At 40.1% G+C, this 15,147-nt stretch overlaps 2 protein-coding genes across 2 annotated transcripts; both read left to right on the forward strand.

Moving 5' to 3' along the window:
• The first annotated feature begins 3,874 nt into the window (after nucleotides 1-3,874).
• Nucleotides 3,875-5,719, forward strand: LOC115680882 (uncharacterized). The gene is made up of 2 exons (XM_030604720.2): nucleotides 3,875-4,036; nucleotides 4,697-5,719. Exon 2 carries the CDS (start codon nucleotides 4,724-4,726, stop codon nucleotides 5,429-5,431), a length of 708 nt encoding a protein of 235 aa, XP_030460580.1. The 5' UTR covers nucleotides 3,875-4,036; nucleotides 4,697-4,723; the 3' UTR covers nucleotides 5,432-5,719.
• A 6,165-nt stretch (nucleotides 5,720-11,884) lies between these two features.
• LOC115680896 (probable galacturonosyltransferase-like 1) lies at nucleotides 11,885-13,339 on the forward strand. The gene has a single exon (XM_030604736.2). The coding sequence runs from the start codon at nucleotides 11,948-11,950 to the stop codon at nucleotides 13,028-13,030; it is 1,083 nt and encodes a 360-aa protein (XP_030460596.1). The 5' UTR covers nucleotides 11,885-11,947; the 3' UTR covers nucleotides 13,031-13,339.
• The last annotated feature ends 1,808 nt before the right edge of the window (nucleotides 13,340-15,147 follow it).

Below are 15,147 nucleotides of genomic sequence, written 5' to 3' on the forward strand. Positions count from 1 at the left end.
CAATTTAGTTCTAAACATTTTGACGATTTGCTAATGTAATCCTTTCGGTCAATTTTGGCCGAAAATCACTGACGTGGACGCCAGCCATCCGACATGGTATGGCTAACGCTAACGTGGATAATTATTTTTATTTTTTTAAGAAAAAAGAAAAAGAAAATTTTTAGAAATTTTTTATAAAAAAAATTGTTAAAATTGTCCATAGTAGGACGGTTGTGCCACGTAGGATAGTTGGCATTCATATCACCGATTTCCGGCCAATTTTGGCTGGAATGACTATATTGGCAAATTGTCAAGAGGTTTAGGATTAAATTGACCAAATTAAAATATTTGAATTGAATTGATATACATATAATAGGTTTAGGATTTTTTTTTATGATTATCCTCCAAGAAAATTCAGCCGAAAAAGAAAGTGGTGAGGAGAAAGAAGGACACCTCTTAGATGACTCTACTTTTCTTCATCTATGATTAAAGGAAAAAAACTTTAGCCAATCATGTCTCTTATTGATGAGTTCCACATACGAATATCGCTCGCGTGAAAATTTTACTAAAATTAAATGTCCATCTTTGTAATTCACCAATAAGAACTCCCGGGAAAATGCTTGAAGGCATGAATCTTTTAAAAATTGCAAATTGGTATTTATGATTTTGCATTATGTGTATTCGTATGATCATATCAAGTGAAACTACAAATTTGTCTTCCTACTTTTGTTAAAGGAAAAAGATTTTGCAAATCTACAAACCTGAGGTGGCACTTCCTTATTATGATTTATTTTCTCCCACCAGTCGCGTCATACTATGGTAGTCGGAAATTATTTTTCTTTTAAATGTTCATGAAAAATATTCGGCGGTATTATAATTTATGTGAAGTTATAAGATGTTATTCTGAGTATATATCAATCTTGCTATAATGATAAAAAAAAAACTTGCATATAAAGTAAGGACCATTCAAAGTAAAAGATTTTTAAAAACTATTGTATCTAATTGTTGTGTTTCATTATTACTTTGTACTATATCTAATGAGAAATGGAAATCAATATCGTGCGTATTTGTATGAACTTAAAAAGGCCTCAAAATTTTGGAATATAGATGATAATTGACGTGTTGCATCTTTTAATTGACTGACCACAAATATGAAATGAATCGAAAACTGAAATATTTGTACCAGAATGTCTCATATGTATAAAAAAATCATTTTAACCACGAACAACATGCGATAAATAGAAATTTTACTGAAAATCATAAATGAGTATGTAGAGAACTAATGCATATCAACCTAGCCCCTCTCTTCTCGGTTTCCACCGGTGCATCTTTACCCAGCAAAACCCCCACTCTTCACTTAAGGACCAAATTGAAAAAAGAGAGAGTATATTTTAGGGATTCAATTGCATAAAAAAAAGTTTGGAGACCTGATTATGTATTAGAGACCTCCTATGCATTTATCCCTAAGGCGTGTATAAAGAAAGGTAAGAAAAGTGCATTTTGAATGGGCTGAGTACAGATAGAGTTGTCCAATGTCAACTACCTAGAAAGAGGCCCAAACACAGGAGGCTTCAAGCCCTAAATTTCATGTTGAAATCTTGTGTTGTATACATTTCCTATTTGATCCCCTTCCTACCAACAGAAGAATCATGTCTTTTTGGAGGGCAATTCTCAAAATCTTGACTATCATCATTATTGTCAACATCAAAATCAGCAAGACAATTAGCAAACATTCACGTCCCTAAGTACACGAGATAGCAAATAAAATAAAAAAATTAGGTTATTCCAAAGCCGGCGTCCACGTCAGTGATTTTTTATCAAAATTAATTGGAAGGACTATATAGCAAATCGTCAAGAGATTTATGGGTTAATTGGTCAAATTGAAAAATATAGGATTGAATTGGCATCAGTACAATATGTTTAGGACTTTTTTTATAATTATCTCTAAGTTATTTGCCTCATGAGACGGCTTTTAAGAAAATGAATTTTGAGGAAAGGCAGATTTAATCTATTTAGTTGATTGTTTCCTTTTCCCTTTCTTTCTACTTATCTATGTAGAAAGTAGGGATAATGACAATAATTCCAAGCGTTCAATGAAAAATTTAGTTCTAGCAATTAAATTTCCGAATGTTTTTTAACGCATTTAATGTTTTTCCATTATGAAATAAGTTGATACCTAAGTTGGAGAGTAATATTCATAACCAAATTTCAGCACTTAAATTGATATGTTGCATCCCAACCAAAAAATAAAAACTTGATATATTGCATTGAGTCACACAATGTAAGAATCTGCAGAATTATATTAGTGAACAACATTACTTAATGTGTCTATAGGAGCAATATTTTCTCCGTCCCTAATTGGAGAAATGCTTCCGATTGGTGCGTTATATGTTATTGACATCATCCACACGCAAAATTAATTGAGATTACAGGTTGGAGATCTCCATCTTTATAACCCACTAACTTATTCATCTAATTAGGGATGGACGAAAATATGACACTGTTCATAATGTATCCTCTGATATATCGAAATACAGAACGATCATTCGTATCATCTCAGACATGAGGAGCTTGGCATCTCACGGGGCCGCCGGGTTTTTTGATGATAATCCAAGCCATTTCCTCGATTCAATCTAAACCTTTCTAGTTATTTTCTCTTCTCTAATGAAGCTTAACAACCTTTAGAATTACGACGAAATGTCGTGAGGATCTCTGTCGAACGACGACGTTTACGAACTCTGGACGTAATTGGAGCACATTTAGTCATATTCACGCGAGGACAAGAAGTAGTTTGAAATATAAGATTAGAAAAATTTTGGGTCGTTTTTAATTTTATTAATAAACATGGTGGAGGAAAAAGCCAAGAGGAACAATCCCATTTGGTCATCCCCCCAAGCCACCACAATCGAACCTTGCTTATACTGTAAGGAATTATTTATTTGGATGGGGCATAGTGGTACCAATTTATGTTTGTATTTAAATTAAATTCCTAAAGTAACATCCTATAAGAAAAACTATATATAATTGTATATATGAATATCGATAATTTTCATCGAAAGAGGGCATACTTAAACGATTAACTACTTCATATTGGTATAATTTTGTATTTTCATAAACAGAATAATCGATTTCGACATTTTCCACGATGGTGTGCAACGATGGCTTACCACTTTCATAACACGACCTGTCATTGTGATTCGAACAACCTGACATTGTGATTTGATTTCTTGTTTGATTACTTGTGATATATATTAGAAATGATGACATAAATGGTCTCTGAACTTTGGCCTAATATGCAATGTGGTCAATGAAATTCAATTTATTCAATATGGTCTCTAAATTTTAGCTCAACGTGCAATATGGTCCTTGAAATTTTAATATGTTCAATGTGGTCCTCGAACTTTCGATACACGTTCAAACTAGTCACTGGATTATATGAAAATGTTCAATTATCCCTGAACTTAAATAAATAGAATGATAATATTGAATATTTCCGTATAGTCTAGGAACTAGTTTGAATATATACCAAAAGTTCAAGGATCATATTGAGCAAATTGAAAGTTCAAGGACCATATTACATATTAAGATAAAATTTAGGGACCAAGTTGAACAAATTGAAAGTTTGTGAACGACGTTTCACATTCAGAGGTCATTTGCGTCATTTCCCCCGTATTTAATCGGACTTGAGTCAAGAAAATGAATGGTACATAAAGGGCTTTGCAATACACGCCCGAAAATTTGACCACAAAGGACGAGTCCCCCATCGGACGGTCGAGAATGGAAGGACCGGACATGGGGGCCCCGCTCGGAGGATGCCAGCCGCACGATGACACGCTGTTCGTCTCGGGCAGGTGCAGATTCCTTTCCCGGTCTTCTGAAATGTCAACAGGAAAATCCACCGCACTGAAAATAGCAAAAGAACGACAAAGAGACGACTTTGATGCTTTGAACCGGTTCATCAATGGCGTGTTAGAACTGGGTTCATTCGTCGGAGATCGCTGGTCGCTCCTCCCGTTCTCCCCATCTGGATCGATCCGTCGATCGGCCGTCCAGAAAGGTCAGTGTGGTCCTCTGTTTATGGCTAGTTCGAGCGCTTCTGATTGAAGCGTTTCAATTCAAAGGGCATGAAATGGTCCTCGCTGTTGCTGTTATCTTGGTCATCGATTATGAATTCGCTTGTTTTTGGATATGGGTCGACGCCGAATCTGTTTGTGTTTCGTCTAATAATCTTCGGCGTCCGGTTGTGAATCATCGCTGTTCTTTGCTCGTTATTAGATGTAGAGGTCGATGTCGAATTCGTTGGCGTTTTTGTTGATGAATTTCGGAATTTGGGTTGCTGGGTGATTGTTTATTTGGCTTGCGATGTTGATTTGGCAATCTCGGAAGGGATTTTCTGGTGGTAGCGTTTGTTTGGGATTGAGGAGATTGATTTTCTGATATTTGGTCCTTCAGAGGAATTGATCTTCTGGGCATGCTTCTTGGTGAATGCGTAATGTAAAAGGGTTGAGTTGATTTTGGTAGGAGATAATTGCTTTCAAGCAATGCATCTTGTGGTTATGAATTTGCGGATTTTGTATTTGTCGGGTCAACCGATGGTCTTCTTGAATTAGCTTCAACCATTGTTTGAAACTTCTTATCGCGCGGTATTATGAAAACCGTCACTTAATATTTTTCATTCGATCTTAACGGGGGTTGTGACTTGTGATTGGGTGTGTAGGCATTTGTATACTGAGCTATCTCAAGAATGGCTAGTGGTTTTGGGGAATCCTCGAGCAGGCCACCCCAAAGCCCTTCTTGCTCAAGCAACAATAACAATGATGCTGGTAATTTTGAATGCAACATCTGCTTGGACTTGGCTCAAGACCCTATTGTGACTCTGTGTGGGCATCTTTTCTGCTGGCCTTGCCTTTACGAATGGCTCCGTGTTCATTCCCAGGCACAAGAGTGCCCAGTTTGTAAAGCCCTTATCGAGGAGGAGAAGTTGGTTCCGTTGTATGGCCGTGGTAAAAGCTCTAGTGACCCGAGATCAAGGTCTGTTCCAGGTGTTAACATCCCTCACCGCCCAACAGGGCAGAGGCCTGAAACAGCTCCTCCTCCTCCTCCTCCTGAACCAAATCTGTTTCACCAGCACGGTCTCGGGTTTAGGGGTGGCTTGGGTGGATTTGGGCCCATGGCAACTGCAAGATTTGGGAACTTCACATTGTCCGCGGCTTTTGGTGGTCTCTTCCCATCATCATTGTTCAACTTCCAGCTCCATGGGTTTCCTGATGCCGCCATGTATGGTGCATCCCCTGGATTCCCATTTGGATATCCCCATACGTTTCACGGTGGCCATCACCACGCACATGTATACCATCATCATCCGAGAGGCCAAGGACAGCAAGATGTTCACCTGAAGATGTTGCTTCTGGTTATTGCTGTCTGTGTGGCTTTTGCACTCTTTCTGAATTAGAAGGAACGTGCAACTGAATGCTCAAACTGCTAACCAATTGCTAGGTTTCCCATTTATCTTGGATGTATATGTTTCTAGTGCATTGGGGTTTAAGTTGTCTTCTCGTCAAGGAAATTGTCTATAAAGCTATATCAGTGGTGTGGAAAACCTGTATTTAGGATTTTTGTAGTTTGGATAATATCCAATCCTGTGTTCTTTGAGTTGCTTTATGGGATTCATTACCTGGTTTGAGACATGAAAAATGGATCAGTATGGCTCAGAGGAGGTACTCCGAGCACTTGAGCTTTCTGATGTCTTCACCTTTCCGTACATATTAGTTGATCCTAGAATCACTTTCCTGAGATAACAGTAGCGTGTTATGTGATGATAATCGTTATCACGATCTCTTTCACTATTTTCACCCTGTGTACAAGGGCATCTGTGGTAGCTATTGTATTGGTCCGCAGCAGCAGACAAATCAGCAGTAGCAACTCAGTTTAATTTGGCTTTCCTATTTATTCTGGATCATCCTTTCACTCCAAATAATGTGTGGCTGACCCTCAATATGGTCTCTGTCCTAAGGCTTCTTGCTGATGCAATTAAGGGCTGCAGCCACCATTTTCGGGATAAATGTGGCCTGCTAGATGGTGGGATTTGGTAGTTTACGTAGATTTTGATGGCACGAGCTTCAGAACATTCTTCCTCATGGACATTATCTTGTGCACTTATTTTCTTTGCGATTATCCGGTCCTCATCCCTTGTAAAGTAACAGGACCAGGACATATGGAAGCACAACGAGGAAAGGTTCTAATATTGAGAGGTCTGATAGCCAGATACTTGAATCACGACAACGATTTCTTAACTGTGGACAAGAGCACAGGTCAGGACTCACAGGATTTCTTTGGAGTATGTACAATTAAAGACCATTACCTGTTGTTTGTGTCTACTACTAAGGGGAGAAGCATTATTAATTCTGGGGCGAAGCTTCTTGAGAGTTGTTTGTAACTAAGCTGACCAGAACGAAGATAGCATCACCTGTTTGCTACTACTATCATGAGGATATATGAGAAATTTACGAATGTACTGCAAAATGGTACAATCTTACAAGTGAACATGAAGTTTGATGTAACCAATGTGTGTGGTTCTTGGAATTGAATTAGCAATAGAATTGCGTTGTCAAAGATTATCCACGAGCCGCTGTATGATCTCTTCCATTTCCTTAAATAATTCCCATTGCGTACGAGGGCATGCTTACGTGATGAAATTATATCTGACGTCAATGCCCTAGACAATTCAAAGGCCATCAAGATTCTTCCGTTTATGTGGTCGTTTTGATATGGAAGAACCGGTCTGTCTGGTGAGCTCATCATCTGGAGCTCAAACCAACAGAATCCAGATAACATTACATGATCAGAAGACTTCGGACATTGTCATTTCCAAGGGTTAAATGAGTCGTTCTTGCATTTACTAAAATGGATTCTGATATTCAGGAATATATGATACACATGAATTTGAAGCATCTTCATTATTAATGGTAGCTTAAGATGTCTGTCTAGTTATTAAATTCATGTAAGTCTGACATTCTCCTACTCATTCAACTGGTTTTTGGTCTAATGAGATGCATTCTTCAACTCTTAAGGCAGCAAAAGGACAACCGCATAACTTTGTGAAATACTGGACCTGTCAATGGTGGACTGAGGGCTTTTCGTTTTTTTATCCATGTGGTCAAAACTAGCGCGAGTCCCACAAGATTCCACGGCTGTAATTTTTCCTAGTTCTTGAAGGGTGTAATATCTATTGTCTCCTAGACTTTCAAGGTGCGTGAAATGTTGGGTTGGCGGCAATGGAAACTGTCTGAGATTGTACAATGTACAATACACGAATAAGAGAGCGACCATTACAGCTAGTGACCAGCCCAAGGCACAATGCCCTGTTTTCCCATCACCTGCATTGACAATGTGACAGTTCTCCACTTTTTAGGAGGTGATGGGTCAAACGAAAAGGGCATGAGGACGAAGGTTCACTCTTTTGTTCTTTTGCTGTTGCCTGTTTCTTCTTTTTCTTCTTCTTTTTATGACATTTTCTTTTGCAGAGTGATAATGGGTCGAGTGAATTGGGAGACCCACACGGTTGTGGTTCTTAGGAAGCACAAGGACTTCGGATCTTTATCCCATTCGTCATCCATTCTTGAACACACCCACTCTTCATTGATTTCACATTCAACTTGTCCATAACTAGGACCTCTTTATAGGGCCACTGTCCTTACGAGGTGATGGAGACGGTTTGGGGAACAGGAACGGCCTACCCCATGCTGAGGTAGGATGTCCCGCAAGCGCTTGACCGAACGCCTATTTGATCTCTCGCTCCTATGGAACTTGGCCTTGTTCTCAAAATCTGTCATTGAGCTTCCTCAACTGGGTCTGCTTAGTTGAACTTCATGGTCCACGCCTAACCGATGTTTTAGCCGTGCCTGACAGCTACGAACCGTAGGAGCGTGGGGGTTCACAGAATCGTGGGTTTGGCCTTTTTTCAACTTTAGGTGACCAGAAAATGAGACTAGACTCTGAACATGGGTCTCTTGAATTATCCATCTACTGGCTCTTTAGGATATTATCTAGACTCGTTCTAGTGAAACTAGATATGCATATTGAACCGCTCTAGAAGAGATGCGGACCACCACCCATATCTTGTAATTGCTAAAAAGCTGCTCTTTAGAATATTATCTGACTCGTTCTAGTGAAACTAGATATTCATATTGAACCGCACTAGAAGAGATGCGGACCGCCACCCATATCTTGTAATTGCTAAAACGCTGCTTTGAGGCTGATACAGAAGGAAGCAGAAACTGCATAAATGTGTTTCCGCAGAAAAGAGATAGAAGAAAAGAAACTGCACATATGTCATTGACAATATGTAATTAACAGCCACCTACATTTTCTTAACAATGAACATATGAAATGGGCCACGCAGATTTCAAAAGAAGTCTAATCGCAACCACCAGATTTAGACTGGCCGAATGAAACGAAATAAGAATAAAGAAAGACAGAAGGGAAAAAACAAAGAAGCAGAAAACGCCGATTTTGGCTGAAGCAACAAGGATGTATGAGAAGGAAGGTGGAAAGTGTGCGTTCAAGAGATAGAAACTTGGACTCAAAGCAATTCCATGTGTTTTTCAATTCGGCTTGTTTGTAATCATCAGAATTTGATTGCTAGTTTTCACCTCTCTGGACTGCGATAGTTCAACACCTGAGAAGGAGGGAAGGTCAATGAAAAGAAAAAAAAAATGAGGGTCTATCACTGTTGTTATTATTTCTCTTTTCTTTTTCTTTTTCTCTTTCCTTGGCCTTTCATCGATGATGAAACATCAACAACCCTCTTATGCTCTTTCAATTCTGCCCGGTGGAGTGAATTGTTCCCAAGCTATATTGCTAGTTACCTTTGTCATGGAGCAACCAATTCGTTCATATGAACCCCAAAAGCAGAAAGAGGCAAAGTGACATTAGAAAGAGAGACCCTTATATGGAATGTCCTTGATCCCAAGGGAAGAGCTTTTACAATTGCACATCAGTTACCGGTATACAAGTTCAAACGGGGTCATAAACTTCCTTTTCTCAATGTGATGTTGCAACTAAGGCAATTTCACCAAGGTGAAAAGGTGGAGGTATCAATGAATTCGCAGCAAAGAAGCTAATTAACCAATGTCGGGGTCGAGCGTTCCGAGATTAGAATTTGGGTCACCTATTTTCGGTCCACTCTAATAAATAAGAACTGTTTTGTCAGATAAATATGTTTCCTTTTGTGTGTGTTAGCAGTCAAGTGGCGTCCGGGGCAGTTTTCACACATCTCGACTAGTCCACCTTTAGTTACAATCTTAAGGACGCACTCTCCCGCATTGGAATGTTGCATAATATTCTAAACGAAATTAATTACATATAGAAAGTCATAGCAAGATAGGTTTATAGAATTGTACAAAGGGTAGGAAAATCATATAACAAGTAAAAGAATGTAAACGCGAGAGATGGATAAAAGAGATGGAAGCGCCAAATTTGACAAGCTCAAATGCAAATCAATAAGTCATTTTTTGCCTATATTTAAAGGCAAGGGGAATTAAGTTCTAAAATATCACAATTAAAATCAAGATATATAGCCTAGAATTCTAGATGAAATCTAATGTTCAATAATAAACTAGGAAAGCTCAAATCAAAAAGGTGGTTGAGAGACTTCTGTCCTGTATCGACTATACAATTTTATTTATGTTAAGAGCAAGGAGGGTATGAAGATAGTTTACCTACAAGAGATTAAGAAAAGAGAGGCCTTTCGAAAAGATTAAAATGGTTTAAGGCGAAAGCAACTTCTGACTCCATTACCTAATTTACAGCCTAATCTCCAATTCCCTCCCAAACAAATCATCTCTCCATTTTTTGGCCTGTCTTACTTACTATTCACTTCACAAACTTAAATGACAGCTACACAGGGAGGACAGCAAAACCAGAGAAAGTGAAATATCAGGGACAGAAGAGGACCCATCACCAAATAACCTTTAAGACCTGCCACTGCTGATGTGAACTCAATCAGACTGTTTTTTTTTTTTTTAGTCTAGAAACACAAAGATTTATTATTAATAACTTAAGAAACAAAGCCCGTAACAGGTAGGGGTGTGCAAAAAACCCGATACCCGCCCAACCCGCCCAGGACCGCCCGGAACCGGACCAGGACCGGTGGGTTCTAAGGGTTTCGGTCCGGTTCCCGGTTCCAATTTTTTGGAACCGGTGGGTACCGGTCCGGTTCCCGGTTCCGGGTGTGGAACCGCCCACCCACCCACCCGGACCGGACCGATATAATATATATAATATAATATTTTTTAGTTTTTCGTTCGAGTTCCGCATCCGAAGAATTTCGTAATGCCAACTTACGAAAAATTTCGCTTAAATCCGCACGAAAATTTCTCCGTCTGCGTCTGAATAATTTCAGCGTCTGAATAATTTCAGACATAACTTAGATTATGTGGGTCTTCAATAATGTATTTACCAGCTTGTAAAGTCTGAAAAACTTCCTTCTGAGCTTCCAGAATATACGTACTTGGAATAAATTAATTCAGAATAAGTATCAGATTTACAATAACATGGAAGGTTTTGTCAACTTCAAAATCAATAGGAGTTTTCCTCAACAGCCACTCACTGCGCTCGGTCCGGTCCGAACCCATTGGGTCGGTTGGTCTCGGGTTAAACCCGGTACAAAAATGAAATAAAAAATTATCGGTTGGTCCGGGTTGACCCGGACCGGACCGAACCCATTGGGTCGGTTCGGTCCTCGGTCCAGGCTCAATAGGGTCGGTCCTCGGTCCCAAAAATTGAGGACCAACACTGTGCGGGTTGGTCCTAGGGTTAGGGGGTGGACCGGCCCAACCCGGACCATGCTCACCCTTAGTAACAGGGGCATCTAAACATAGTAGGTCCAAAAGAGTGCCGGGGGGATTGGCTATCCAATTAGAAGGGAGAGAATTCGTGTATTGAGCTTTGACAACCCAATCCACAGCTCTATTTTGCTCCCTATTACAAAACTCGATTATAATAACCGAAAAGCAAGATAACAGATGAGAAGCTTCGATGATTAGTGCTCGCTCTTCCCACCCTTGCTGAGCAGTTGACTTCAAAGTGGAGATTAAACTCAAGCGGTCGGAGTTGAGTTCCAGCTTAAAACTTCTTCGAGGAAAAAGAAAGCGCAATGTGTGGACAAGAGCTAGAGTTTCCGTCTGATAAGCCGATGCAGCCCTCACCGATCTAGCAAATCCATCAATTAGGGACCCGGCGGTATTGCGCACAATGCAGGCTACAGCGCCTTCGTTTGAGCCGGGAGAGTAAGCTCCATCAATATTTACTTTTAAAGCGTCCTTCGTCGGTGGTTTCAATCAGACTTATATTGACCAAAATTCTCTCTCTCTCTCTCTCTCTCTCTCTCTCTCTCTCTCTCTCTCTCTCTCTCTCTCTTCTCACCCCAAATCTTTCGGTTTCCCAAATTTTTCCTTGGTTTTAGTTAGTAATTAGGGTTAATACTACGAAAAACTCCAAACTGGTATATCTATGTTAAAGTTACCCTAAACTAATTTTTTACCATAAAAAATCTTAAAATGGTACACTTGTGATAAATTTACCCTATATTAAATTAAACTAATATAAAAAAATATATCACAAACTAGTACACCTCGGACAAACGGAGGATAAAATTCCAAACCGGTACATTCGTCAACTGTCTGTCATGTGTCATTTAACTAAGTAATATAACAATAAAATTTAACGGATAGTAAATTTGTTACGAATGTACTAGTTTAAGATTTTTTGTGGATAAATTTGTCACGTGAACCGATTTGTTACGGATGCACTAGTAATTACATCCCTTTAAATAAGAGAATTCTTATTAATGCTCAAGCCTTCATGTTATTTAGAGAGCAAAATCTGAAGTATGCTATAAAAAGAACATTTGTCTCACATAATAATACAGGCCCTCTCCTTCTCCCTCTTTCCAAATCCTGACAAAAGTATGCCTGAACAACCATTCCTCCTCCTCTTCCTCCTCCTACTCCTCTCCTCCATTCTCTCATCCAATGCCACTGCCACCGTCGCCGCCCGCCGATTCAAGGAGGCCCCGCAATTCTACAACTCCCCGGACTGCCCGTCCATCGCGGAAAGCAACCGCAAAGTCGAAGACGACGCCGAGAAACCCGACGCGGATGACGACGGCGTCTTCATTTGCTCCGAGACGGCGGTCCACGTGGCTATGACCCTCGACACCGCGTACATCCGCGGCTCCATGGCGGCGATCCTCTCCATCCTACAGCACTCCTCCTGCCCCCAGAACGTGGTCTTCCACTTCGTCGCCTCCGCCAACGCCCCACTCCTCCGCGCCACCATCTCGGCCTCCTTCCCTTACCTCCGCTTCTGGCTCTACCGCTTCCGCGATGCTGCTGTCTCGGGCCTCATCTCGACATCCATCCGCTCCGCGCTCGACTGTCCGCTGAACTACGCCCGGAGCTACCTCGCCGACCTCCTCCCTCCATGCGTCCGGAAGGTCGTGTACCTCGACTCCGACCTCATTCTTGTCGATGACATCGCGAAGCTTTCATCGACGCCGCTCGGCATTAGCGCTGTCCTCGCCGCCCCCGAGTACTGCAACGCCAACTTCACAGCCTACTTCACGCCGACCTTCTGGTCGAACCCTTCGCTGTCATCGACCTTCGCAGGCCGCACGCCGTGCTACTTCAACACTGGAGTGATGGTGATCGATCTCGACCGGTGGCGACACGGGGACTACACGAAGAAGATAGAGGAGTGGATGGAGCTGCAGAAGAGGATGAGGATATACGAGCTTGGGTCACTGCCGCCGTTCTTGCTGGTCCTGGCAGGGAGGATTGCAGCAGTCGACCACCGGTGGAACCAGCACGGTCTCGGCGGGGACAACTTCCGGGGGCTGTGCCGGGATCTGCATCCCGGGCCGGTGAGCCTCCTGCACTGGAGCGGGAAAGGGAAGCCGTGGGCCCGGCTCGACGCGAACCGGCCGTGCCCATTGGACGCACTCTGGGCTCCCTACGATCTCTTGCAGACTCCATTCTCTTTGGAGTCTTGAAAAGAAAGATCAAACATGTTGTCGAAGATACTACGTCGGGCCTTCTTAGCCGGAGGATCGATATCGGATCGCGCGACACACGCCTCGTATGGCGATGAATTACCCATTACATGCACACATGATTGGAGTGGAACTTCAATTCTGGATGGGGAAAATTGCTGATGAAGGCCAAGATGGTTTTCACTTTGAGCTTCTGTTCTGATCTTAGTTCAAAGATATGAAAGTTGTAGATATATAAGAGGTCTTGATGTGTTATTATGTACGATGATGGACACAAAAGCAATAAAATGTTCAGGATGATGCAGAGAAGTTGTTTTGCTGTAGAATCAACTTGTTCTTAAACACAGGATGTACATTTGAATCTCTGTAGAGAAAAATAAAAGAGGTTTGATCATCAAAATTAAACTAAAGTTCTATTGTCTCTAGACATTATCGTTTTTGTTAATTGGGACAGCTTGAAAATGAATTTTTTCTACAATATTCGTGCATATATGGATTTTGAGAAGTTATTGTTTAGGTTTAATTAAAATATACTTGACTAATTCCCATTGTTTAAGATGGGGTCATACTTACAATAACATTAACTGTGCATGTGTTAACAATTTTCTGTTGAGTCTACTGTATAAATCGAACGAATTTACGTCGATACTTATGCTTAACGTTGTTAAGCACGAGGAAATAAATTATGGAGATTAGTCAAGGCATTCATGAAGAAGCTTGAAAATGCAACTCCATGTCATTTTTTGACATTGTTCTAGCTAGAGCTTATCCTGGGTACAGCTTCTATGTGGTATTCATAATTATTTGCCCCCATAAATAATTATAAAATCCATAATATCGTGGCTATTGCCAGCTTCCCCCCCAACTGGTTATAAACAATTCCCCCACATTCGTCAATAATGGAACACAACCCGATTTCTGATTGACAGGTTCAAATTGACATTGATATGAAGTTCCACTATTGACTATAAATATGTAGAATAGTCAAACATTTTGGTATGGACCAATTTAATCTTCGTTACCCAAACTTATCATAGAGTCCATGGAATTCGATCCGGAGGCACGAATCTCAAAGCCACTAGAACCCCGGTTTCGATTTAGCACATACTTGAAAGTGCAATTGGTAAAATCACTTGAAATGACTTAACCGTTAAGAAACGTATGTGTATAGTATGTAAGCTTGACACGTGACCCGTGTTTGATTGCATACTCACATGGCCAAACGTGAACAGAATCTTGTTCGAAATATTCACTTGACATACAAGATTAGTGAGATATTTCATAAACGGGATAATGACACGAATGATTCATGAACTTTGTCTCAATGTACGATGCACGGTTCCTGAACATTAAATTTGTTTAATATGATTTTTGAATTTTAGCTCAATGTATGACAACATCAAATATTTTTCATAAGGTCTAGGGACTAAATTAAACATACATAAAAAATTTAGAAATTATATTGAACAAACTAAAAATTTGGAATACATATTAGACTAAAATTTAGGAATCATATTGAAGAAATTTAAAGTTCATTAAATACGTTACACGTTCACCAAAATTCCTGAATTATTTATGGCATTTACTCTTCATAAATTTGAGATTAATTTGTTTGAAAGCGGTTTGCGGTCATAAATAAATGGAATGTACGGCGAATGACAAGCATTGGAAATCGTGTAGCTTGGTCGTCCTTTGTGGTTCCAAACGCACCGGTCTGAGACTCAGAGCAGGAGATATTTCAACGAGCCAGCCTGTGCGAACTTTCCTTTCCTTTTCCTACGTTTATACTATGTTAATCATATGATTGAATATGTCGTTGACCGAAATTAAAATGGTTTTCTACTCTCTTTTTTCTTTGGTAAAAGGGCAAAAAGAAAAAGATTTAATATCACAAAAAACCTTAAGCTAATATACATAAGATAAATTTACCCCAAATTAATTTTTTGATCACAAAAAATATCAAATTAATACACTTATGATAAATTTAACCTCTATTAGTTTCCGTTAAATTTTACCGGTATTTGACGAGTGAACCAGTTTAGTATTTTACCCCTCTATTTGTCATAGATTTATCGATTTGTGGTTTTTCGCAGTATTAATCCAATTTAACGGAGGGT

Source organism: Syzygium oleosum, unplaced genomic scaffold (genome assembly GCF_021117445.2).
Source record: "Syzygium oleosum isolate NSW1041296 unplaced genomic scaffold, Sole_v2.1 Sole_v2.05, whole genome shotgun sequence".
Lineage (NCBI taxonomy): Eukaryota > Viridiplantae > Streptophyta > Magnoliopsida > Myrtales > Myrtaceae > Syzygium > Syzygium oleosum.